This window comes from Cnephaeus nilssonii (genome assembly GCF_951640355.1).
Source record: "Cnephaeus nilssonii genome assembly, chromosome: 2".
Lineage (NCBI taxonomy): Eukaryota > Metazoa > Chordata > Mammalia > Chiroptera > Vespertilionidae > Cnephaeus > Cnephaeus nilssonii.
The window spans coordinates 34,584,131-34,606,691 of NC_137073.1; the positions used below are offsets into that span (position 1 = coordinate 34,584,131).

At 54.4% G+C, this 22,561-nt stretch overlaps 3 protein-coding genes across 3 annotated transcripts; 2 read left to right on the forward strand and 1 right to left on the reverse strand.

Annotated features, from left to right (window-relative positions):
* The first annotated feature begins 1,464 nt into the window (after positions 1-1,464).
* POLR2J (RNA polymerase II subunit J) lies at positions 1,465-5,695 on the forward strand. The gene is made up of 4 exons (XM_079786589.1): positions 1,465-1,593; positions 2,814-2,903; positions 4,595-4,769; positions 5,508-5,695. Exons 1-4 carry the CDS (start codon positions 1,541-1,543, stop codon positions 5,541-5,543), a joined length of 354 nt encoding a protein of 117 aa, XP_079642715.1. The 5' UTR covers positions 1,465-1,540; the 3' UTR covers positions 5,544-5,695.
* A 183-nt stretch (positions 5,696-5,878) lies between these two features.
* On the reverse strand, positions 5,879-12,757 carry LRWD1 (leucine rich repeats and WD repeat domain containing 1). The gene is made up of 15 exons (XM_079786556.1): positions 12,527-12,757; positions 11,834-12,068; positions 11,622-11,738; positions 11,011-11,151; positions 10,666-10,770; positions 10,292-10,414; positions 10,099-10,213; positions 9,773-9,882; positions 9,385-9,592; positions 8,837-8,909; positions 8,598-8,738; positions 6,976-7,067; positions 6,638-6,796; positions 6,443-6,555; positions 5,879-6,346 (listed from the first exon to the last, which is right to left on the reverse strand). The coding sequence occupies exons 1-15, from the start codon at positions 12,604-12,606 to the stop codon at positions 6,206-6,208; spliced, it is 1,953 nt and encodes a 650-aa protein (XP_079642682.1). The 5' UTR covers positions 12,607-12,757; the 3' UTR covers positions 5,879-6,205.
* Positions 12,758-12,829: 72 nt separating this feature from the next.
* On the forward strand, positions 12,830-22,156 carry ALKBH4 (alkB homolog 4, lysine demethylase). The gene is made up of 3 exons (XM_079786566.1): positions 12,830-12,971; positions 16,207-16,404; positions 19,815-22,156. Exons 1-3 carry the CDS (start codon positions 12,849-12,851, stop codon positions 20,397-20,399), a joined length of 906 nt encoding a protein of 301 aa, XP_079642692.1. The 5' UTR covers positions 12,830-12,848; the 3' UTR covers positions 20,400-22,156.
* The last annotated feature ends 405 nt before the right edge of the window (positions 22,157-22,561 follow it).

Below are 22,561 nucleotides of genomic sequence, written 5' to 3' on the forward strand. Positions count from 1 at the left end.
GCTTAGTCCAATTAAACTTTACTTATAAAAACAGGTGACAGGCTTGACTTGGTCTGCAAGCCCTCACAGGTTCTGTGCCCTAGACATTAAATAACCCTTGGTCAGGCCTGTTCAACAATGCCGCAGTCTGACACTGGCAGAACACGCCCCCTTCGCCTATTTCTGAGGTTGGATAATGTTTCTTAACACCCCTAGTCCCAGCAGCCTCTTTCACAATTGTGCCTGGCAGGCCTATCTTATCAGAAGATGGGGATGGTCACTTGGCCTCCTCTTGGGTCACACCAAAATCGAGCCTCTGAAGACTCGGGGGGCTTACAGCTTCTGGAGCCTAGGATCCCGTGTCGATTTGGGAATCAAAGGGCAAGTGTGAGCAGAACTCCCCAAGACAGGGCATACTTCCACAGGGGCAAGGAGGGTGAAGCCCCTGCTGGCTGACACTCCTCCCCACCCTAGCTCAGTTAAGGGCAGCCAGTATGACACATCCAGGCCTCTGCAACCCTGGCAAAGGTAGCATCCTTGGCCCAAAGTTTGCCAGGATGACTCAGAAGAGAGGATTACAACCTCAGGGCATCATGACCTTAATTGCTTTCTATTCCTCAGCAGTTACAGAGGTGCCCACCAGCTTGAGCTGGAGAGTCAAGGTGTTTGTGGGGGACTCACCCCAGGGCTGGAGGCTCAAGTAGGAAATGGCCCTTCACAAAAAATGGCCGTGGAAGCTCAGATTTCCTTTGCGACTTCTTGGCTGCTGCCCAGACCTAGAGAAACAGCTGGGAAGCTGTTAGGGCTCTAGTAGCTAACCCGAGACTCCAGTCCCTGTTGCTTCAAACAGCTCAGGTAGGGCCTTTATACTAAGCTGTAGTCTGCAGAATATCAACCAATCAAAACAGGGACAGATGCACTTATCCCTCCCAGAGTCTCTCACACCTATATACATACCTGCCTCCTGCCCAGCCCTCACCAACTGTACCCCTAACAAGAAGCTCACTAGGTCACAAGGCCACTTGGCAAACCAGTTACAACATAGCCACGGGTCTCGTAGCAATCTGCCCAGGCAGCTCTGGCAGGGGGCTTATCCATACACAGCCGTCAGGTTCAAGGGATGGACGCTCGGGAGCCCCTGAGGCTTCTTCCGCCCCCTCCGGCCACACCCACCCATAACCCAGAGCTCCATTCATCCAGGGGCCTCTTGCTGTGTACTCCAAGGGCACATTTCCAAAGACGGATCAAGGGGTGTGGGGAGCAAAGAGAGGTCGAACTCAGGGTTGCCCCTCAGCCTAGACAAGGACATCGCAACACGCAGAGTAGCTCCCAGCTCTCCGAATGCGCGACGAAGCGAACCCACGCCTCCCTCCCTTGAGTTCTAGCGCCTGCGCAAGGTCCTCCGTTCCGCTAGGGGCAATGAGCCAGTCTTCACACGGGCTTGGCACCGTCGGCCAACTCCGGAAGAGGTAGCAGCCGCTGACCCGGAAGAGGTTGCGTTCAAGTGCTCTGGAGGCTGTGGTGGGGCCGCGGAGACTTTGGAGGCGGCTGCGACGCTAGGATGAACGCCCCTCCTGCCTTCGAGTCGTTCTTGTTGTTCGAAGGCGAGAAGAAGTAAGTGGGGGGAGGGAGAAGGGGCCAGCCGGGGCGTGGGAGGGTCGGGCGAGGGCTCGAACCCTGAGCTGCCTGTGGCCAGCTCCTGCAGATTCTGGGGCTTCCTCTGCCCTCCTCTTCCGGGGGAGCGGCGGGAGAGATGGGGGCGGGGGGCGGGGGTTGGAAAGCAGCTTTTGCTTGGGCGTCCGCTCACAAAGCATTTCGCACCTGTGTCTGCCAAACGTAAGCTAGTCCTTCGAGGCGGCGAGTCTCCCCGTGCAGATGAGCACCCTGAGACTCAGAGGTGAGTAGCTTCCGGGCACCGGGGAGTGGTGGGTCTGTTTTGGAACCCGGAGTGCCTGCTCTGGCAGCCTTCTCCCTCGTCTCCTGGGCCGCCACCGTTATCCTCCTTCTGCATCCAGAGGGATGTTTCTTAGACTCATATCCAATCTCCATCCGCCCGTGTAAAACCTTCAGACTCCTCATTGTTTGCGGGGCGAAGGGAAACGTAGTCTAGTGGTCAGAGAGCTTGGGCTTGGCTCCTGCACCCCCCACTGAAGGACTGTGTGGTATGTCTTTGGGCAAGTGACTCAAGTAACTTAATCGGCCTGAGGCCTACTTTCCTCTTCTGGAAATTGGGCTTATTACTGTATTCAATCACAGTAAGTAAATCTAGGGGGAGAGTAAATGAAGTAATTTATGTAAAGTGCTTAGTCCAGGCTAAGAGGATTTTGGCTTTTCAAATCTCTCTTCGCCTGGTATGCAGGGCTTTATGATCTAGCCCTTGCCAGCCACTTCATTCTTCCTGTAGAGAAGGTTCTCATCTGGGGACCATTTTGCCCCCCAGGAGACGTTTGGCAATGTCTGCAAACATTTTTGGTTGTCATAAAGGGGTGCTACCGGCATCTAGTGGGTAGAGGCCAGGAATACTGCTAATATCCTAAAATGTACAGCCACCCCTCTGCCAAAAAGAATTATCTGGCCTAAAATGTCAGTAGTGCCGAGACCAAGAAACTCTGCTTTAGGAAGAAGGAACGATCCAAAGCAGGCGAGGGTCCTACAAAATCAGGGCATAGCTTGGGTCAGAGTATAGACACACTGAGCCAGAGAGGTCGTTATAGGATGAAGAGATTGAGAAAGGCTTCTAGGAGCAGGTGGGACCTGAATCTGCCTTAAAGGGTGGGGCTTAGACTCAGGGAGGAGGGGCTCTGCCCCCATCTCTTGCCTCTGTTTCTTCCTAGGATCACCATTAACAAGGACACCAAAGTACCCAATGCCTGTTTGTTCACCATCAACAAAGAAGATCACACACTAGGAAACATTATTAAATCGTAAGTTCCAAGTCAAGGGCTCTCAGGGGCTATGTCTCCCCCCCTATGTTTAATGGTGTTCTTTGAGGCAAAGTACAAGTTCCAGAAAATTTTATTTTCTTTTTTTGGTTAATCCTCACCTGAGGATATTTTTTCATTGATTTTAAATAGAATGGAAGGGGGGGTGGGGGGAGGGAGTAAGAGAGAGGGAGAGAGACACATCGATTGGTTGCCTTCCACACATGCCCAGACCTGGCTGGGGATGGAACCTGCATCTCAGGTATGCGCCCTTGACTGGGAATCCAACCCTCGACCCTTCAGTGCCTGGGCCAATGCTCTAACCACTGCACACAACTGCCAGGGCCAAAAGATTTTCTCGTCTCTCTCAGCTGCATGGAGTCCTGGTTGCTTGCTCTGCTAGTTTACTCATTCCAGTGCCTTTTCTTCAAAATGACACTGACCGATACCTGTTCACATAGCCACATTTCTCTGCATTGGCTCATTTATCTGACTAAAGTAAGTGAATATGCAGGAAGCCACAGAAAAGGAGGCCTCCCTGTGGTTTTGTGCTAATGAGCACTGAGAAGTAGTCAAGGTTAGCTCCCACCCTCCCTGCCCCACAATGACCTCAGTGACACCTGGCATCCTAAGATTGCAACTGAGTAAAATAAGATTGTAACTGGCATCCAGAGATTGCAACTGAGTAAAATAAGGGGAAGAGGTAAGAGAGGGTTCAGTGGTTATCCCGTACCCCTAGTGGGCATCTGATACTGGTTGATGGGTGTTTGTTTACACCAGTGAAGTCCTGGCCAAGAAGGTGGTTAACAGTGTGATTGATGTTCTGGCCCAGGGACTTGTCATTTCACTGAAAAGTGCCATCAGTGTAGGAGGCCTTCCCCAGGTTTGTGTGTTTGAGACGGGGTTGAAGCCTGCCTGGTCTCCTGGTGTAAGTAGAGGGTAGCGTTGCCCATCTTTTGGATGACTCCCACCCTGAACCAAGCCAGTGGTGCACCCAGGCTCCTGTGGGGCCCTGCTGCTCCTCTGCTGTATGAGTTGTCCTCAGCTATGCAAGGGCTCTCCCCCTAGGTGCTCACACTTGGCTGAGCTGCTCTGGAGAAAACCCCGTGCCCAGCAAAAAACACCGCTTCACTTCACCACCTCACAGAACAGACCGCAGGGGGGTGGACAGCAGCTGCTAATCTGTTGCCTAAAGGACATCCATTTCCCTAACTGCTCAGAGTCTGGGGCCTTCTCTCCCTACACCTTTATTTGCTGTCAGATGCTTTTTGAGCTGGGAATAGGGCTTTTGTGTTCTGGTTTACTGAACATTGGCTGGATTTTTACTGCCTGAGGAAGTCTCTTTCGGCACATTGCAGGGTCTGACTTCCCCTAAGCTGGGAAAAGGTTATTGGAAACCTTGTATACCAGCTAAGGTTCTTGATCCTCATGGATATGGGGGGGGGGAGGGTGTGTGTGGGAGGAGTTCCATATGGTATATCTTCTCCAAAGTATCTGTTTTACTTGTTTTGGGTGGGAAAAAACACACAACAAAGTCAAGGGCAAGGAACACCTGGTGTCAGCTGCCAGCTGCATTTGCTCACAGGCCTCAGCCCATTGAGAAGACCCCTGTCTAGAAGCCTGGTAAGCTCCAAGGGGCCAGAGCTCCAAGGGCACTAGGCTCAGCCTCCTCACTGTTCATCCCTGTTTCTCAGACAGCTGTTGAAGGACCCACAGGTGCTGTTTGCTGGCTACAAAGTGCCCCACCCCTTGGAGCACAAGATCATCATCCGTGTGCAGACCACACCAGACTACAGCCCCCAGGAGGCCTTCACCAATGCCATCACAGACCTCATTAGTGAACTCTCCCTGCTGGAAGAGCGATTCCGGGTGAGGAGCCAGCCGTTCAGGAGTGGGGTGGGTTGGTCTGGACGCCATCCTATATGTACCAGAAATGTGGGTTCTCATGCCCACACCTAGGATTGACCCCTTTTATTTGGGGGGAAGGGGCGGAGGTGATGACAGAGCAGGGACTTCCACCATGGCCTCCAGGAAGTGTGGATGAGGTTATGGAGTTGAGGCCTGCCTGGGGCCTGCTGTCTGCATTCTGGTCTCTATGGAAGCAAGGGGCCTACTGTCCCTTAGTGCTGCTCCTCCAAGTCTGTTCTCTGGTGCTGGCTGCTCTGTGGTTGGTAAGGCCTGTCTGTGTCCAGGGTATTTGTCTATCTAGAGAGCAGCTCATCCTAAGATGGGGTCACACGTGTTCAGGCAGGGAATTTCAAAGTCTAGACAATTTAGGGAAAGATCCAGTGTGTCAGCTTTCAGCTTACATCCCAGAAAGCATCTCAGATCCACCCGACTCCCATCCTAGGCAGCAGGATGTGTGCTGCAGAGAAGTGGTGGGGCTGGTGGGGCAGGCTCAGAGAGTCCCTAGGGTTACTGGCTGCCCAGCTCCCTGGAGCTGTTCAGGGCCTGGTTTACTGCCTTTTTTTTCCAGTTCGTGCTGCACTCACTCTGGAGCCATGGAAGCAGTTTCCTGGCAGACCTTGGTTAGGGATGCTAGGGCTGAGTTTCCAACACCCTGACCCCGCCATTCCAGCTAAGTGCACTGCCTTTCCTTTCCCTCAGGTGGCCATCAAAGACAAGCAAGAAGGAATTGAATAGTGGACTGGAAGCAGTCTTGCTTGGCCAGTTCCTACCCTGCACCGGGCCCTTTTCCAGGCACTAAGTGGAAGAGAGCTGCTTCTCCCAACTGTGGCCTCCTTGGAAATAGCCCAGAGATCCCCTCGCCCCTGACACCGCTGTGTCCTGTACATAGATTCTGTTTCATCTTCCTAATAAAGTGTGGTAGGAGAAGACCCGGTGTGAGCTGAAGAAGAGGTAACTTAACAGCAAATAGATTGTCAGGCTCAGTGGAGGTAGATGACCTGTCTCAAGGCTGCTCGGGCCACACTGCAGTGTGGACTGGCCCAGAGATGTGTATTTCTGTCTGAGAGGGTGGCAGGAACAAATGCGTTCTGAACCGCTTGGGAACCTGGGGTGCTGTAGGGAAGGCAGTCTTGAGCAGAAGGAAACTGCTCAAACCCATGTACTTCCGTAAGTCTCTACTGTAAAAGCCCCAGCTGCCAGGTCAACCTGTCTTACTCAAAGTAGCAACACCCGAAGGGGCCCACAAACAGCTCTCCCAGGCTTCTCTTATACAGTAGAGAGTTTAATAAAAATATTCATAGAAAGATCCCCATCCCATTTAGCCCAAAAAGTCAAATAAGTTAAGTTGTATCTCTGGTCTGGTACTTTGCAATAGAGGCAGGCGCTCCTGCTGGAAGCTAGTATCTCTCCCAGATGGCTACAATGTTGGAGTCTGTCAGAGCGGTGAGGTAGGTAAAGGTGGGGTTGGCCACCACTGTGTTCACCATGGTCCTGGTCACTGGCTGGCTGAGGGCCCGGGGTTGGGGCCACTTAAGGATCTGGTAGGGAGAGAGAGAGGGGCTGGGGTCCTTCCTAGATGCCAGCCCCGCATGCTGCGCCATCCCAGCAGGGAGGGAGAGGAGCAAGCTGCATACCTGTGTGGGGGCCTGCGGGGTTGCCGGCAGTGGAGGCTGCTGCATCAGGATGTGCCTGACATCGTAGATCCACACGCTGCCCTCCTCATCCCCACAGAGCACAATGCCCTCGTCTGCCAGGACACAGAAATGGGAACTAAGGTGGGGCAGAGCTCCATGGGGTGGGAAGCAGGGGGGAGTGTGTAGTGGGCTCACCAGGACAGGTGCTGAGTGAGAAGTAGGCCAACTCAGTTGGTGACCACTGCAGACGAGCCAGGACCACCACTGCCACTGTGGACTGGCTGCCCCGGCTCACCCAGGTCTGGCTCCAGCTCCACAGGCAGATGGTGCCCAGGCCACCATTCCCCTTGGAGGCTGTGAGGAATAATGGAGAACTCTGCCTAGGGGCCCTCTCCAGGCATTTCTTGTTCCACAGTGGGGACCCCTCAGAAGTTCCCAGACCTAAACCCCAACCCAGGGAGAAGCAACCCATGAAGGCCTTATCAGGGCCTAGCTGGGTCCCAGGAGGCCAGACTCCCAAGCAGGGCTCTCACCCACGACATCCTCATTCACGAACGCCAGCCCGTCCACTCTCTGGCCAGATGCCTGGGAGCCCTCAGAGAAGATGAACTCCACTTCACACACCCTGTGGGACCATAGGAGATGCTGGTAACTATTCCTTGCATATATAATTTCTCATGCATTCAATGAGAACCATTCATTGGGCCCCTACTGAGTCATAGGTGACATGAGGGCCTGGTTCTTCCAGGATGGGGGGTGGTATGGCCAGGGAGGGTTCTGGAGAGAGGCAGCGCCTCTGGGACTGAGAGATGCGCAGGAGGAAGGCATTTCCAGCTGAGGGCCTGAGAAGGGAGAGACTGGGGAGGGGTTTGCTGTGACCCAGAGGATGGGGAGTGGCTGAATGTTTCTAAGCTGAGAGTGTGTAGGGTCACATTGCTTGGAAAGGCCACCCAGCAGATGCAGATTCCTGGAGAGGACACCTGGAAGCAAGAAAGGCAGCCAAGTACTAACTATGAGGAGGAAGAGACTTATCTAAGATGTGAGGAAGAGATGCCACAGGACTTGGGGACCAGGCAGATGTGAATGGGCAGGGAAGGAGGGAGGAGGCCGGCCCAGGGCTTCACTCCCAAATGTGGCACAGGGCCACCACCCACACTGCCACAGTCTACTGAGGCTTCCACCACTTCACTCCTGCCACCTAATCCTAAAATTCTTCCCAGGCTATTCTGAAATTCAAAATCTTACCATGGCCAACAAACAACCTGGCCCAAGCAACCTTACCATCTTATCTCGCACCATTTCCTCTGGTTTTCCAAGCTGTGACCAGGCCTCCCTGATGAACCAGCTCTCCCTACAACTGGCCCTTTGAACATGTTATTCCTCTTGTGTATGCCTTCCCTCCTTCTACCCATCTGAGTCATAGGGCTCATGTGGAGAGGATGAGTCTGAAAACTTACCCATCTGCCACTGGTCACCTCTTCAGAGTCCCCTTGGCCTTCCTATTCCCCTCAAAGCACCTGATTCTCCTTCCTTCATAGTTGACATCATACTTCGTGGGATTTTAATTGGCCACCTTTGTTTAATGCATCTCCTACTAGGCTTATGGGCCCCAAGAGGGCTGGGACTCCATGCTGAGCACTGTCTTGGGCCTTCCAGTTGGCACGGATGAGCCACAAGCCTCAACCTGGACCTTCTTTCTAGGGCCTCATCTCTGTCCAGACACCATCTCCCTTGTCCTCCAATAGCCCTAGGATGCAAGTTACTGTCCCAACTTTACAGACGAGCAAATTATGCTAAGGCAGGAAGGTCACATTGCTGGTAAGTGGCAGGACATGGGTGGTAGTGAGGACTCAGGTTGCAGGTGAAGTGATCCCAGCTCAGAAAGGGAACTAACCTAATCCAACCCAAGTCCCATTGCCAAACACCAGGGAAGGAAAGAGTCACAAAGACCTTTACTCAAGTGAAGTGGCTACTCATGGAAAACCAGCAGAAGGTGGGGACAGGCCAGCTCTGTGAAGACAGGCTCTGTGGCTGCCCAGGGCAGCATGCATGGTTTGGGTATCACCTCTGGCAGATGTGCCTGCGGCCAGACATCTGAACTGGCAGCTGCCCCAGCTCTGAGGCTTGGCTTTCAAGGCATCCCCATCCAGCTCACCTTCTCTTTTGAGGCTGGTCCAGTCGCACGTCCCAGCAGCAGCAGCCACCCTCACAGCCAGCCAGCAGATAGGCATCTGGGCAGGAGGCAACGGGGCAGAGGCGCAGGGGGGTGGAGGTGGTATCAAGTGTGAGCAGCTGGCTGCCGGTGGGTGAGAGGGAAAGCATCAGGCCACTGATCCAGATGTCCACCAGCCAGGCAGCCAGCCCTCCTCACACCAGCTCTGCACAAATCATCACCTGGCCTGGAATGTGTAATCTTCATTGGGAACCCCAATGTCCCAGAGGATGATCCGCTTGTCATAGGAGGCCGCTGAGGAGGGGATAGGGAGAGGTGGCTCTGAGGAGGCCCAGCTTCCTCCTGCAGGCTGCATCCAAGGCTGAGAGTGTGGTTCCAAGGCCTGCCCCTCTGAAGCAGGGAGGGCAGGCCACGGCCTACAAGCCCTGTCTTACTCTAACCTAACGAGGGCCACACCAGGCGGCCATCTTTTGTAGGCCTCTGCTCACACATTACCCTCATTGGGCTCACCACAACTGAGCCCAGGAGTATCCCCCAGGTCACAGAGTGGCCCAGGTTGTCAGAAAGCTTCAAGGCCACAGAACAGGTTGGGGGAAAAGCCAGGATCTGAAGCCCAGTCAGTTGTCCACAAAGCCACATTGTTTCTATCATGATTAGAGCCAACCTTGGCAGCCTGGAATGAGACTGCCAGCCACAGGGAGCACTGAGGCATTGGGCTGCAGGACAGGGGTGATGGGGGAGCCCTGGAGGTACGGGGAGAAGGTCTTACTGAAGAGGTGGGTCTCGTGGGTGGGACTGAAGCAGAGGGTGGCGATGGCCTTCTTATGGGCCCGGATGACCCCACAGCAGAAGCCAGCACGCACATGCAGCAGCCGGACCTGGCCCCGTAGGCCTGCAGCCGCCAGCACGTTCCAGCGCTTCTTGTGGCCTGCCTGTGTGACCACCGTCAGGGCTGTCCAGGCCACGGAGAAGAACTCCTGGGGGATGGGGGAGTGGAGCGGTCACCAAGGGGCAGAGATACATGTGTGCACATGCATGCAGGATCAAATCTGGGAAACAGGCCCAGCATCAAAGAAAAAGTCACCCGATGAATAGGTGGCACTTCTGCTCCCAGGGCTCTGCCCGCTGCCCTGCAGAAGCAGGGCCCTGGCACTCACCTCGCCAGGTACCTTGTACTTGTGTAGAACGATGCCCGTCTGGCAGTCTATCACACACACAGCTTCTCCGCCACACGTCGCCACAGACTGGGATGTGGCCCCTGTATGCCCTGTTTTGAGGGGTCAGGTCAGCCTAGTAAAAACATCTGTAAAGTTATCCCCTGCAGTTCCCTCCTGGCCTTGACATTTTTGAAGCTCTCTGTCTGTCCTAATCCCCCCATGGCCCAGGCAGCCCCACTCCAGGTGGCATTCTCACACCCCCACCCAGAAAGCTTGTTTTGTTTGTACCCTGTGGCCCTTGCCCTGCCTGCCCACCAAGGATGTACCCTCCTCGCAGGCCGGCTCGAAGGCGCAGGCCCAGAGCTGGGTGTTCAGGTCCTGGGGGCTGTTGTTCTTGCTGTGGCACTGCAGGAAGTACAGGGGCTCCAGCTTCAGGGTAGGCTGTGGGGGCAGAAGGGGGTTATAGCTGCCCCAATCCTTGCTCCCAGACACACACTCTGCCACCTTGCTCTAACTTACCTGGCTGCCATCAGAGCCCGTGGGGCGGCCCTCCACCTGGGCCAATGGGGAGGTGCACACCCGCTTGTAGGGAGAACGGTTGAGTGGGACATCATCTGGCCGTTTGCAGGCCACTGGCCTGGCCTGTGTGGGGGAAGGGTGACTGAGAGCCTGGTGACCACCTACCCAGGTCTTTCCTTTCTATCACAGGCGGGGCCGCACCCTCCCATGGTGCAGGAGGTAAGGACTGGCCCAGGGTCAGAGGGAATTAGCTGGGGCATTGGAGGCTCTCCTGGGCTCATTTCCAGAACCCCCTGCTTCCCCGTAGCCTCCCTGGGAAGGAAGGGCCACGGCAGGCCCTCACAGCCCAGGGAGCCACAAAGAACCATACTCACCCTGGGCCCCTGGATAGCTGTGGCTTTTGGGGACTTCTCTGGGATGTCTGCCTCATGGACCTGCGTCCCACCAGAGGCCACCAGCTCCTCAGAAATCATCCGCACCTGGTGGAGCCAGGGCATCAAGAAGCTGGGCACAGCCCCTCAGCTCTTCCCCAGACACCCAGTCAGAGGGAGCTTGGGCCTCCTGAGTTGGGAAAGGGCCTTTCTAGCCAAGAATGGTGCCTTTCCTGACCTGCCCCACTGCCCACAGTGCCTCATGGTCAGAGGCCTCCAGGGCAGCTCAGGACATGGGAGCCAGCAAGGAGCTGGGAGAACAGACTGTACAATGGGGTGAGGACATACCCGCCACCGCGTGAACTCGCTGAGGGACTCGGGCCCGTAGCGCACATCCCTGACAGCAGACCTCACGAAGTCCGCCTGGGCCTTCTCAGCCTCCTCCTCAGGGCTCAGTGAGGCCATGAACTTCTCCCAGTGAGCTGTGACCTGGTACAAGAGGGACCACATCCAGGCCCAGCTCATCCCTGGACCCTCCATGGCCCCTCTACCCCCAATCTCAGGGCCACAGGTATTTCAACCTCACCGCCTCCTGGAAGCCTCCCTAAACCACAGCCTTCTTAGCTACATGTTACACAAATCCAAGCAACACACACAGCCCCAGAGGGAGAAAGTGGTCTGTCCAGGGGAAAGTTACTGGGAAAATCTCTCAGCCTCCCCCGCTCCTCCCCCCCCCCGGGCCCTGCCCACCTGGAGGGCAAGACACCACCCAAGGACAAGAGGCCAAGCACCACAACCAGGCTCAGAGCATGTCAGGCTAGGGACGAAGGGCCACTGGGCGTCAGGGACGAGAGCCCCTGTAACCTCCCTCAGTGCCCTACAAACGTCCAAGCCTGTCGCTCGATCCTCAAGGCTGCCAACCGTTCCCCAGCCCCGGAGACACCTCTCAGTCCCCTTACTCTGCTGGTCAGCTCCCGGTTCAGGTTCTCCACCTGAGAGGAAGTGGAGGAAGCATCTTTGCCATTGACCTTACGCAGCTTGGGCAGGAGAAAGGAGACTTTCAGGTTGTCGTTGACCTGGGGAATCAGGGAAGAATGGCTTGAGGGCTGCTGAGCCCAAGCCCAACAGAGTGCTGGCCCCAGGCTTGGGGCCTCTGGGCGAACCCACTTACTGTCAGGAAGGGGTTGCCCTCCAGGCTGAGCTCCTCAAGCTGCGGGAACTGGCACAAGGCAGTGACATCCCCCAGCTGGTTGTTGCAGCAGCGGAGGATGCGCAGGTGGGACAGGCCCAGGTTGTCCGGCAGCATCTCCAGCTGGTTGTTGGAGAGGTCCAGCTCCTGCAGCTGCTTCAGACGGCTCAGGAGCTTGGGGTCCAAGTGCTCTGAGAGCAGCTCCAGTCCTGACAGGCTGGGTGGAGAGCAGACAGAGTGTGCTCAGGGCAGGCAGCCTCCAGCCCCGCACCTATGGCGGCCTCTGAAGGCTTTGTCACCTGGCATTTGTCGTGTACACACAGACTCTCTCCAACAACCTATTTTTAAAAATCTTGTAACTACTTTAAAACTCGGGGCAGCTGGCCCCCTCCAGGATGCTTTTCCTGAGCCTCTGAAGGGGACTCCTCTCTGTTCCCCAGGCCCTCTGTAATTCTCTCAACAGGTTCTCAATTCTCTTTCTGCACGACGGTTCTCAGCAGCCCGGGCCCTCTTCCCCTGAAGGAGGAGGGAGGCCCACCGGCCCATCTCCTGACGAGAGGATGGCATCTGGCCCGAGTGATTAGAGATTCCGCCCAACCGACATGGTGATAACGGGGCCCGGTAAGGGTCCGGGCCTCGCTTCCGAACCCCCCGTCGTCCCGGCCCGCCTCTTACTCCAGGCTCCGGATCCTCCCCAGTCGGCCGCTCTTGGGTCGCCCCCGCTCCATCAGCAGCTGCGGGGAGAGGGGGCCCATGGCGAGGAGGCGCGGCCGGCGCTGGCAGTATTGGCGGCGTCTACGTTCGGCGGAGCCCGCGACTCCGGAGTCGGCTGCTGGCGCCCGCAGCTGGCGGAGCCCAGGAGGTGGCGCCGCGCGAGCCCCGCACCGGAGATGACCGGAAGGAAGCGGCTCCGCGGGCCTCGTGCCCCGCGTACGGACTACAAGTCCCAGCGGTCCCTGCAACCCCGCGCCTGCGCCCTGGCCGTCGGGACGCAGCGATGGCGGCTGCGGTGGTGGCGGCCCCCGAAGTACTTCGGGAATGCGGCTGTAAGGGCATCCGGACCTGTCTAATCTGCGAGCGGCAGCGGGGAGGTGACCCACCCTGGCAGCACTCCCCACAGGTAAAGGCTGGGAGAGGAGGCGCCTACAACTTTACTTTATTCTTCATATGGGGAAACTGAGGCCCCGACTGGCCGTCCCGGACCAAACCTTGTTAGGGGTCCTCGCAGTGGGATGTGGTGGGGGTGAGGAGATGCAGGCTTTGAGGAGTGGGGAAGGGATTGGGACGTGGGTGCAGTCCCACCACAGCTCACCTCGGACCTGGCGGGAGTCTGACAGCAAACCCCCACTTAACAACCCCCACCCCACCCCCACCCCTCTCGTCGGGGCCTGGGAGTTTCTCTGGCCCGCGGGGAAACGATATGGAAAGAGTAGAGGTTGCCGAAAACCAGGGCAAAAGTGCCCATAAGGCCTTGGATGGAAATGAGCAAGGAGGAAATTAATTCCAGTTAATTAACGAAAAACGACTCAGCTTTTGAACTGGGCCTGGAAGTATTTTAGTTGGTTGATAGGGCGTTCCACCCGGGGAAACTGCTTGGATATAGGCCTGGGGTAGAGGCGTGTGCTTGGAAGATGGGTGATGCTTCAGGTGAGGAAGATGAGGTCCGAGGGGCCTGACCCCAGAGGGCCCTGTGTGTGGCCACTGGCCAGGCAGGACTTGTCCTGGGGGCCTTGGAGAGCCCCTGAAGGGTTTTAAAGGAAATGACATGTGAATTGTAGAACAATCCTGGTGATAACCAGAACGGTGAACTGAGGTTTTTTTCTGGGGTCGTGTCTCCCTACACAGAAGAATGAGCTCTGGGGACCAGAAGATTTAAGCTAAAGTGTGGAAAATTTATTACAAGCAGATTCAGACTCCCTGCACGGAGGGGTTGGTGGGGGCGGGGGGGGGGGGACACAATAATGGGCTGCCCCCAAAGCCTTGTAGTCCAGGGGTATATATTTGCTACAAGCCTGCTCTGTCACTACCCATGTCCTCACCTGATTGATTCCCTCATTGTTCTTGCCCAGCAATGGACCTGAACTTTCCCTGTTTCTGTGCGTTAGAACACCTTGTTGCTGCAGGCCCTCCCTTGGTTTCCCATGCTTCCGCTCTGTGTCCAAAAACATTCTGTTACTTCAGCATGGCTGGTTCCTGTGGTTAGGCTTGCTCAAACTGCCGAGCCTGCCCCTGCCTATGTTCCACCTGCCTTTTTTTTCCATTGGACCCCTGCCCTGTCTGCCTGCATTTCAAGCTAATTTCTCTCACTGGGACCTAATAGGAAGGTATTGAGGCTGGGAAGCCAGTGAAGAAACTGCAGTGTCCCTGGTAAAAGTGTGGAAGATCCTGTAGAAAACAGTATGAAGGTTTCTCAGAAAATTAAAAGTTGAATTACTATATGACCCAACAATTCTGGGGATATACCCACAAGAGTTGAAAGCAGGGTATCGAAGAAATATTTGCACGCCCGTGGTGGAAGCAACCTGTGTCGTTGCTGGATAAATGGATAAACAAAAAGGAATACACACATACAATAGAAGGTTATTCAGCTTTAAAAAGGAAGGAAAGTCTGATATATGTTACAACATGGATGAACCTTGAAAACATTATGCTGAGTGAAATAAGCCAGTCACAAAAGGACAAATGCTGTGTGATTCCACTTACATTAGTTAGAGTAGTCAAAATCATGGACAGAAAGTAAAATGGTGGTAACCAGGGGCTGGGAAAAGGAAAAGGGGGAGTTGTTTAATGGGTACGTGATTTTAGTTTTGCAAGGTGAAAAAGTTCTGGAGATTGCACAACAGAGTGAATGTACTTAACACACTGAACTGTACACTGAAAAAATTATTAAAGATGGTAAATTTTATGTTATTTATATATTACCACAAAACTTTTTTTTCGAAAGCACCAAAGGTCTGAACTATGTCCGGGACATGATTGCTGGGGGATGAGCAAGATGTCTAGGATGACTCCCACTTTTAACATGTCCCATATGAGGCGCCAGAGACAGAGGACATGGTGGTTCAAGATGGGGTGGTAGCAATGCCTATGGAACATAAAGGGGGAGGAGGCAGAATTGATTGGTTAGGGAGGACCTCAGACTGCCATGTAGATCTGATAAAATCATGGTCAACTGTAGGGATCGGTTATAGGATTAAGCCTCGGACTGACCTGCTGGCAAAGCCGCAAACAAGTCCCAGCTGAGAGGGCACATCCCTCTTAGCATAATTAAGCTTGACCTTATGACACTCCCTAGATCCTACCTGGGTAGCTAATGGGCTGTGGAAGGTGCAGCAAATGCTGGCAAAACAAGGTGAAACTCATAAGAACATTGTAACTATGGTGACCACTACCTTGTTTACCTCTGACTATAAAATAAAGCATCAGCTTGCAGTCTGGATCTGTTCTGTGGCCTCAGCCAGGCACAGAAGATCCACCTAGACCCAGCTTACTCTCCTTGTCTGTCTTTTCTTCATCCTTTGCCGGCCCTCCCTCAGGCTCGCCGAACCCTTGGCTGTGCTGGCGCGGCACAGTCAACCCAGTCGGGAGCTCCAGAGCAAAGACTGCCCATTAGAGGAAGCCCATGTTGGGCAGAAATGGCCAGGTCCGTGCTGGGTCACTGGCTGGAAGCTGCACGGGATGAAGATGGCCTCCGCTCAAAAACCGAGGCAGGTCCCGGAGGCACTACAGCAGGAGATTGTCAGCCCAGCTGTCCTCTCGATGGCTGGCAAGTTCTATTCTTTTTTAAAGGGAAATTCAGGCAGTGCCTCTGGCTGCCACAAAAGAGGGCAGAGCCCAAAGACATCCCCACCTGGACTGTAGAGGGCTTCTCCCCTCTGGACTTCCAGCATGTGCTGCTCACCCCTGGACAGCCCCAGGACCCCAGCTTTAGGGATAGCATATTTCTCAAACTTCTGGTCTGGGCTGGATCTTATCACACCATCTTCTCCTTTAATTCTCACAAGGCTGAGGACAGAAGATACCCTACAATGAGCCAGAAACTGGACTCGCAGGCTGATCCCCAGCCTCTGGCTAGTTCCTTAGCTTTGCTGAACCTTGGTCACCTCATCTATAAAATGGAGAACAACAACAACAACAAAATGGTTATGCAGATTCTCTTTCCTTTTATGGATGAGGAAAGTGAGAGGGTCTTTCCCAGGGGGCAACCCCAAGCAGGGGTTTGGCCTCCCTCTAGACTTTAGCTGCCTTCCAAAGTGGCTTCAGGGGAGGATGAATCATTGGGCAGGAGATGCTCCCAAGAGGCCCTCCGGGAGGGCACGCTCCAGTGGCTCCAAGACCCTGTCTTTCTTTTATAGAAAACACATCGTTTCATTTACTATTCGGACACTGGCTGGGCTGTGGGGGCTGAGGAGTCTGACTTTGAAGGCTGGGCCTTCCCCTTCCCTGGCGTGACACTGATAGAGGACTTCGTGACCCGAGAAGAAGAAGCTGAGATGGTGCAGCTGATGGACCGTGAGCCTTGGAAACTCTCACAGTCTGGACGGAGGAAGCAGGTAGGTTGGCCCAGAGCTAGGGAGGAGGGTCGGCCTGTCAGAGAGGACAGTCACTTTGCTGGGCCCTTTGGCTCACCTCCTGCTCAGTGCCCTCCTCGTAAGCCATACCAGGTATATGCCCAGCTTACGTGGCCTGCCCACCTTCCCAGGAGAATGCCGTGAGCCAGGACTGTAAGGAAGATGGACCCCCAGCTCTTTCTGCTCTCAGCCAGCTGGCCTAGTGCTGGTGACTGTCAGGGAGGGCTCCTTGAAAGATGCCAGATGCTTTCCTGTCTCTAAGTTCTCTTCCCGCTAGTTTCATGTATTTTCGGGCCTCCAGGTCCCAGACCTCCTCTTTGTCCGGGATCTCAGCCCCCTCTTCCTCAGTCCCACTCCTCTCTGTCTAGGTCACTCCTTCTATTCCTCATCTCCAGTAATCCTTGCCCCCACCAGAACCTGTGAACCATCCATCCGGCCACCTGTTTGTTTTGGTTTTTTAAATATATTTTTATTGATTTCAGGGAGGAAGGGAGAGGGGGAGAGAGAGAGAAACATCAATGACGAGAGAATCATCGATTGACTGCCTTCTGCACGCCCTCTGCTGGGGATCGAGCCCCCAACCTGGGCATGTGCCCTGACCAGGAATTGAACCATGATCTCCTGGTTCACAGGTTGATGTTCAACCACGGAACCACACCGGCCAGGCGTCCGGCCACCTTTTCACTTTTCCCCTCCCATCATCTCTCCTTACTCTGTACTACAGCCAGTTATAGTTACTTCCTTGGGCACCCCTCGACTTTTTGTGTTTGCTTCATCATACTCTTTCTGCTCATCTACAGCCCAGCTTCCCTCTCCCTCGCACCCATGTGCAGCCTGCTGTCAGGTCTCCCGGCTCTGGGCCTTCCTGCTCCCACAGTCATACCTACCTCCCCAGGTCATCACTTTGCTGCTGTTCTCCCAAACCTCTTATCCCTTCCATTGATGACCTTTCTCTCCAAGAAAACACATATCTGCACACCCGCCTGCCATGCGTGGGTGCGGTTCTCTTCTCACCTGTGCCCAGGGCTTCTCCAAGGTCCCCTCCAGCTGTGTACTGGTCCCTTCCTCTCAGAAGACCTTGCTCAGCATTGCCTCAACTGGATCTTTTCCCCCAGCTCCCAGTAAGCTCCATTTCTCTGCAACAGAATTCCTCAAGAGTTGTTCTCACTGTTTTTGACTCTCCTCCCATTCCTGCTTCACCCACTCAAAAACTGCTTCCATCCCTCACCTCCATGCTCTGAACCCAGCAACTGGTTCTCAGGGCTCAGTCCTTGGGCCTCTTTTCTTCCTGCTCCAGACATCCCCTTGCTGATCTTAGTGAGTCATGGCCCTACACACCGTCGCTGTATTGTGGACTCCCATGTTCATATCTCCAGCCCAGGCTTCTGTTTGTCACACCCTAAACTGAGCTTTGGCTGTTTGCCCATACACGGCCCCCTGCGGTGTCCCCATCATGGCACATTCCATCTTCCACCTGTGCAGGCTGGAATCGTGGATCTCTCCAGGTTTCTCTTTTTCTCATTAATTCCTGTCAGTTCATTCTTCCTTCAAAACCTCTCTGAATCTGAGAACACCCTCCCCACCACTGCCAACACAGGCATCCCAGCCCCCCTTCCCTTCCCAGGATTTCTTCAGAGAGTTCCTGGGGCAGCCCTGACCCCTCTTCAGTCAGTTTTCAATAGAGAGGAAAGTAACTCCAGTAACACCTCATCAGATCCTGCCACCACTTTGTTACAAACCCTCTGGGCCTCCCATCTTAAACAGAAGTCCTTACAATGCTCTGAATGTGCTGTTAGTCCGCCCCTTTGTTTTCACTGCTGCTCTGGGGTGTCAGGCATAGCAGTCGCTCCAGCTTCCTCAAAGGCTCCATCTCCTTGTGCCCTGCCCGCTGCACTCCCATGTCAGGCTCTCTGCCTGCTGCTCCTGGCGATGCCCTACAGGAGCCGCTCACCCAGGCACTCTGAGACATGCCCAACCTGGAAGGAGGAGTTCCCCCAGATGGAGCCACCCTCCACTGGAGGGCGACCAGAGAGGGCAGGAGTCGGCAAATAAATGCTCCCCTCTTTCACACCTCAAGCAAAAATCTGAGGCATATTCTAGACCGTTCCTATTTTATTTTTATTTTCTTTTAGATAGAAGCCACATACCATAAAATTCACCCATTTAAAATGTACAATTCAGCTCTCGCCAGTTTGGATCAGTGAATAGAGCATCGGCCTGTGGACTGAAGGGTACTGAGTTCAATTCTGGTCAAGGGCATATGGCTGGGTTGTGGGCTCAGTCCCGTTGGGGGTGTGCAGGAGGCAGCTGATCATCAATGATTCTCTCTCATCATTGATGTTTCTTTCTCTTTCTCTCTCTCTCTCTCTCTCTTTCTCTCTCTCCCCCCCCCCTTCCTCCCCCTCCCTCCCTCTCCTTTCCTCTCTGAAATCAATAAAAATACATAAAAACTAAAATGTATAATTCAGTGGATCTGTTTTTAGTATAGTCACAATGGCAAGGTAGTGTAACCATTACCACTATCTAGTTCTGGAATATTTTTATCTCCCCAAAGGAAACCCATACTCATTAGCAGTCCCTCCCTATTCCCCTGTCCCCTGGCAACCACTAATCTATTTTTTCTGTCTCTGTGGGTTTGGCTATTCTGGACATTTCATGTACTAGTAAATGGGATTATACAATATGTGACCTTTAGTGTCTGGTGTCTTCACTTAGCTTAATGTTTTTAGGGTTCATCATTTTGCAGCATATACCCGTGCTTTACTGCTTTTTATGACTAAACTTCCATTGTATGGATATACTCCCATTAGTTTGTCCATTCATCTGCTGGTAAACACTTGGGTTGTTTCTACTCTTTGGCCATTGTGAATAGTGCTGCTGTGAACATTCATGTGCTAGGTTCTGTGTGGACCTGTTTTCATTTCTCTGAGGTATGCACCAGGTAGAACTGCCATGTCACGTGATAATTGTTCTTCCTTGTGGTTCTGAACCCTGGTGTTCCCACCGTAATAATGCTGCCTTCATTAGCCATCCCTCCCTTGCTGCTCATTCGTCCCAGATCTCAGCTTCTCGGTATCACATCCTGGATGCACTACCTGCACAGGGGCCTTTTGTCTCTAGCTCTGCTTTCCCGGGTATCTGGGCTAAGACATCCCTAACACTTGGTATCCCCTTCCTTGCATTATTATTTCCCTTAGCACTTACAGCCATCTGATGTTTCCAGTTCATGTGTATCTTTGTGGTGTTGCCTCTTCCTACTGGAATGTCAGACCCCTGAAGTCAGAAAGTTTTCTTTTCTTGGTCACTGTGATTGAATTCTTTAGACCTAGTGTGTGATAACATTTCTGTAAACTCAGACATTTCTCTGCTTCCTTTTTGTCCTCATACTTTAGGACTATGGTCCCAAAGTCAACTTTCGGAAACAAAAGCTCAAGACGGCTGGCTTCCAAGGCCTCCCCAGCTTCAGCCGGGAGATAGTGCGGAGAATGGGCCTCTACCCCATCCTGGAGGACTTCCGGCCCGTGGAGCAGTGTAACCTGGACTACTGCCCAGAACGGGGCTCAGCCATTGATCCCCACTTGGACGACACCTGGCTGTGGGGGGAGCGGCTAGTGAGCCTCAACCTCCTGTCCCCCACCGTGCTGTCCATGTCCCGGGAGGCGCCCGGCAGCCTACTGCTCTGCCTGGCCCCATCCGGCTTCCCGGAAGCTCTGGAAGGTGTGATGGCCCCTAGTAGGTCTGTCCTGTGCCAGGAGGTGGAGGTGGCCGTCCCCGTACCCCGCCGCTCTCTGCTTGTGCTCACCGGAGCTGCACGGCACCAGTGGAAGCATGCCATCCACCGCAGACACGTGGAGGCCCGCCGTGTGTGTGCCACCTTCAGGGAGCTGTCGGCCGAATTCGGTCCCGGTGGGAGGCAGCAAGAACTTGGGCAGGAGCTCCTGCAAATCTCTCTCTCCTTTCAGGGGAGGCCCATGTGAGCCGCCTTCCGGGGACGGGAGCTGGCACGGGGCCTGGCCCAGGGTGCCGCTCCAGACTTGACCCTTTGCCAGGATTGAAGGGGGAGCCCAGCACAAGGGTCTTCCTTCCCAGCTCAGTAGGTTTCCAGAGAAGACTGCCGACACCCTGACGTCATGGCAGCGCAAGCCCAGCCGGGAACTGGTTTTGATGGGGATGTGTCTCAGGTCAGTCCCCTTCGAGCTGCACTGTGGCCACCTGTTTGGGTTAATTTGTCACAATTTGAGGGAAGTGGCATAATTTGAGCTTTAAAAACTTTGGAATCACTTAAAACCATTTTCTCTTTTATCCATTTGTCTCAGCAAGGTTTCCTGGTGCCCCACCCTGCAGTCCCTCCATTTGGGTAGCATGCCAGATCAGAGCATGGAATTGGTAGGAGATCTGATGCTATTAACTGAATGTCTACTGACATTCAGATTTCAGAGCTGGTGATAGTTTGCTTGACCCAGACTTGGGGTGCAGGATGCAGCAAGGACAGGGAAATCTGAGAGATTTAGCCCACACATAGGAAAGCAGGAACAGCTACCTAAAATACGGGGGTGGGCCGGTGTCCAGCTGGACAGCAATAATGCAGAGCCCTCCCTCGGCCTGGTGGCACTCAGAAGGAAGCTCCCAGATTTTCCTCATAGCCCAACCCACCTCCGCCCCATGTAATGATGTTAAAAAGTAAGGGGGAAAGTTCTCTTCAACTCCCAGGATAGCACAGGTGGCTCACTGGCTGGTGCTGGTGCTGTGTGGTGCTCACCTGGAGAGGTGGCTGCCCCTGTGCACCTGTGGCCGGGCGTGCCGGCTGTGGAGGTGGAGGGTGATGGCAGTGTTCCCTGGGTCTGCATGGCCAGCCCTCTCTCCTGTTGCTTATGTGACAAAACAGACTCAGCTCACCCGCCACATGCTGGGAGCCAGCCTTGAAGGACCAGTGCCCCCTCACAGCCTGGAAAGTTTCATGCTCGGCACTGGTCTTCATGGTCACTCAGGAGCTTTTGAGAGCAGGAAGGTTGGGGGAGGCACTGGCCACCGCACTGCCCATGAAGTGGTGTCATAGCTGCTGAGCCACTGGCTTGGACTGGAGAATGCTGTGAAGACCCAGTGGGCAGGCTGTGTGGGTTTCTAGAGGCTACTGAGTGGGGGTCGGTGAGCTCCCAGGTGCCTTAACTGCTGCTTCCTGGGTCAGCTCACTCAGTAGCAGGGTGAAGGACAGCTTCTTCCCAGGTCTGTAGTCTCCATGCCAGCCCTTACAGACCTAACACTGAGCATGTACTAGTAGATACAAGCCCCGCTGGAACCGATCTTGCTGCATCTGAGCCACCAAGCAGGCCTGCAGGCATGGTGGGCTGCTCCATGGCGCCCAGTGGGGAGCCTCTGCCCTGAGGCTGGGCCTTAGAGCATCCCACCCCTGGACGGAGTCTGCAAGGGGCTCTGCCAATAAAGGTGGGAATGGATGTTTGGGAATTGTTGCACCCCAAGACCTGTCAGGCAGAGACCTGTTAAGGCTGGGGAGTCACTCAGTGGAGAAGCCTGTTTCTCCTGGAATCCCCTAATGCTTGTCAGATGTTTAACATTTGGCCCTTACAATCCCGCAGAGCACGTTAGGGAATGCTTCATCACGTAGTAAAGTCGGTGATCCGAGTTAAGTCTGTCCTTGAAGCTGCTAGGCCCCAGGTGCTCACTGTCTCACCTAAGCCACCCACTGCCCATGGGGTGGGGCTGGGGGCTGGCCAGGCTGGGGTGCTTCCTCCAGAGCTGCTCCTGGGCACCACTGCACTGCTGCCCTGTTTCTGAAGGGCTGGTCCCAGCAGCCACAGCCTGGGGCACAGCGCCTGCTTCACCCCGTATTTTAGGTAGCTGTTCCTGCTTTCCTTCAGCACCAGATGCTTGTCTGTGCTAATGCTCTTGCAGTCTCAGACTAGAAGGCAGGAGTCTGTGGGAAGATACTAATACGGAAGCATCCAGTCCAAGGGGGGTCCTACAGTGCCCTCTTCCAGAGTAAGTTGGGGGAGTCTACTGACATTCCTCAGCCTGCACTGTTGAAGAAAATTGGTGCTGGTTCCTGTTCGCAGGGTCCGATAGTGGGGCCCAGGTTGGTCCTAATGGGGCTGAGCTCAGTCTAGGGAGGACCCTCGGTTAT

Bases quoted from the DNA above. Each gene is read 5' to 3' on its own strand.
- ALKBH4 (XM_079786566.1), top strand. From the start codon at position 12,849: ATGGCGGCTGCGGTGGTGGCGGCCCCCGAAGTACTTCGGGAATGCGGC. The intron at 12,972-16,206 runs GTAAAGGCTGGG...TTTCTTTTATAG, and splicing joins CCTGGCAGCACTCCCCACAG to AAAACACATCGTTTCATTTA. The intron at 16,405-19,814 runs GTAGGTTGGCCC...CTCATACTTTAG, and splicing joins AGTCTGGACGGAGGAAGCAG to GACTATGGTCCCAAAGTCAA.
- POLR2J (XM_079786589.1), top strand. From the start codon at position 1,541: ATGAACGCCCCTCCTGCCTTCGAGTCGTTCTTGTTGTTCGAAGGCGAG. The intron at 1,594-2,813 runs GTAAGTGGGGGG...GTTTCTTCCTAG, and splicing joins TTGTTCGAAGGCGAGAAGAA to GATCACCATTAACAAGGACA. The intron at 2,904-4,594 runs GTAAGTTCCAAG...CCTGTTTCTCAG, and splicing joins CTAGGAAACATTATTAAATC to ACAGCTGTTGAAGGACCCAC.
- LRWD1 (XM_079786556.1), bottom strand. From the start codon at position 12,606: ATGGGCCCCCTCTCCCCGCAGCTGCTGATGGAGCGGGGGCGACCCAAG. The intron at 12,069-12,526 runs GTAAGAGGCGGG...CTCTCCACCCAG, and splicing joins GGGAGGATCCGGAGCCTGGA to CCTGTCAGGACTGGAGCTGC. The intron at 11,152-11,621 runs GTAAGGGGACTG...CTCTTGTACCAG, and splicing joins ACCGGGAGCTGACCAGCAGA to GTCACAGCTCACTGGGAGAA.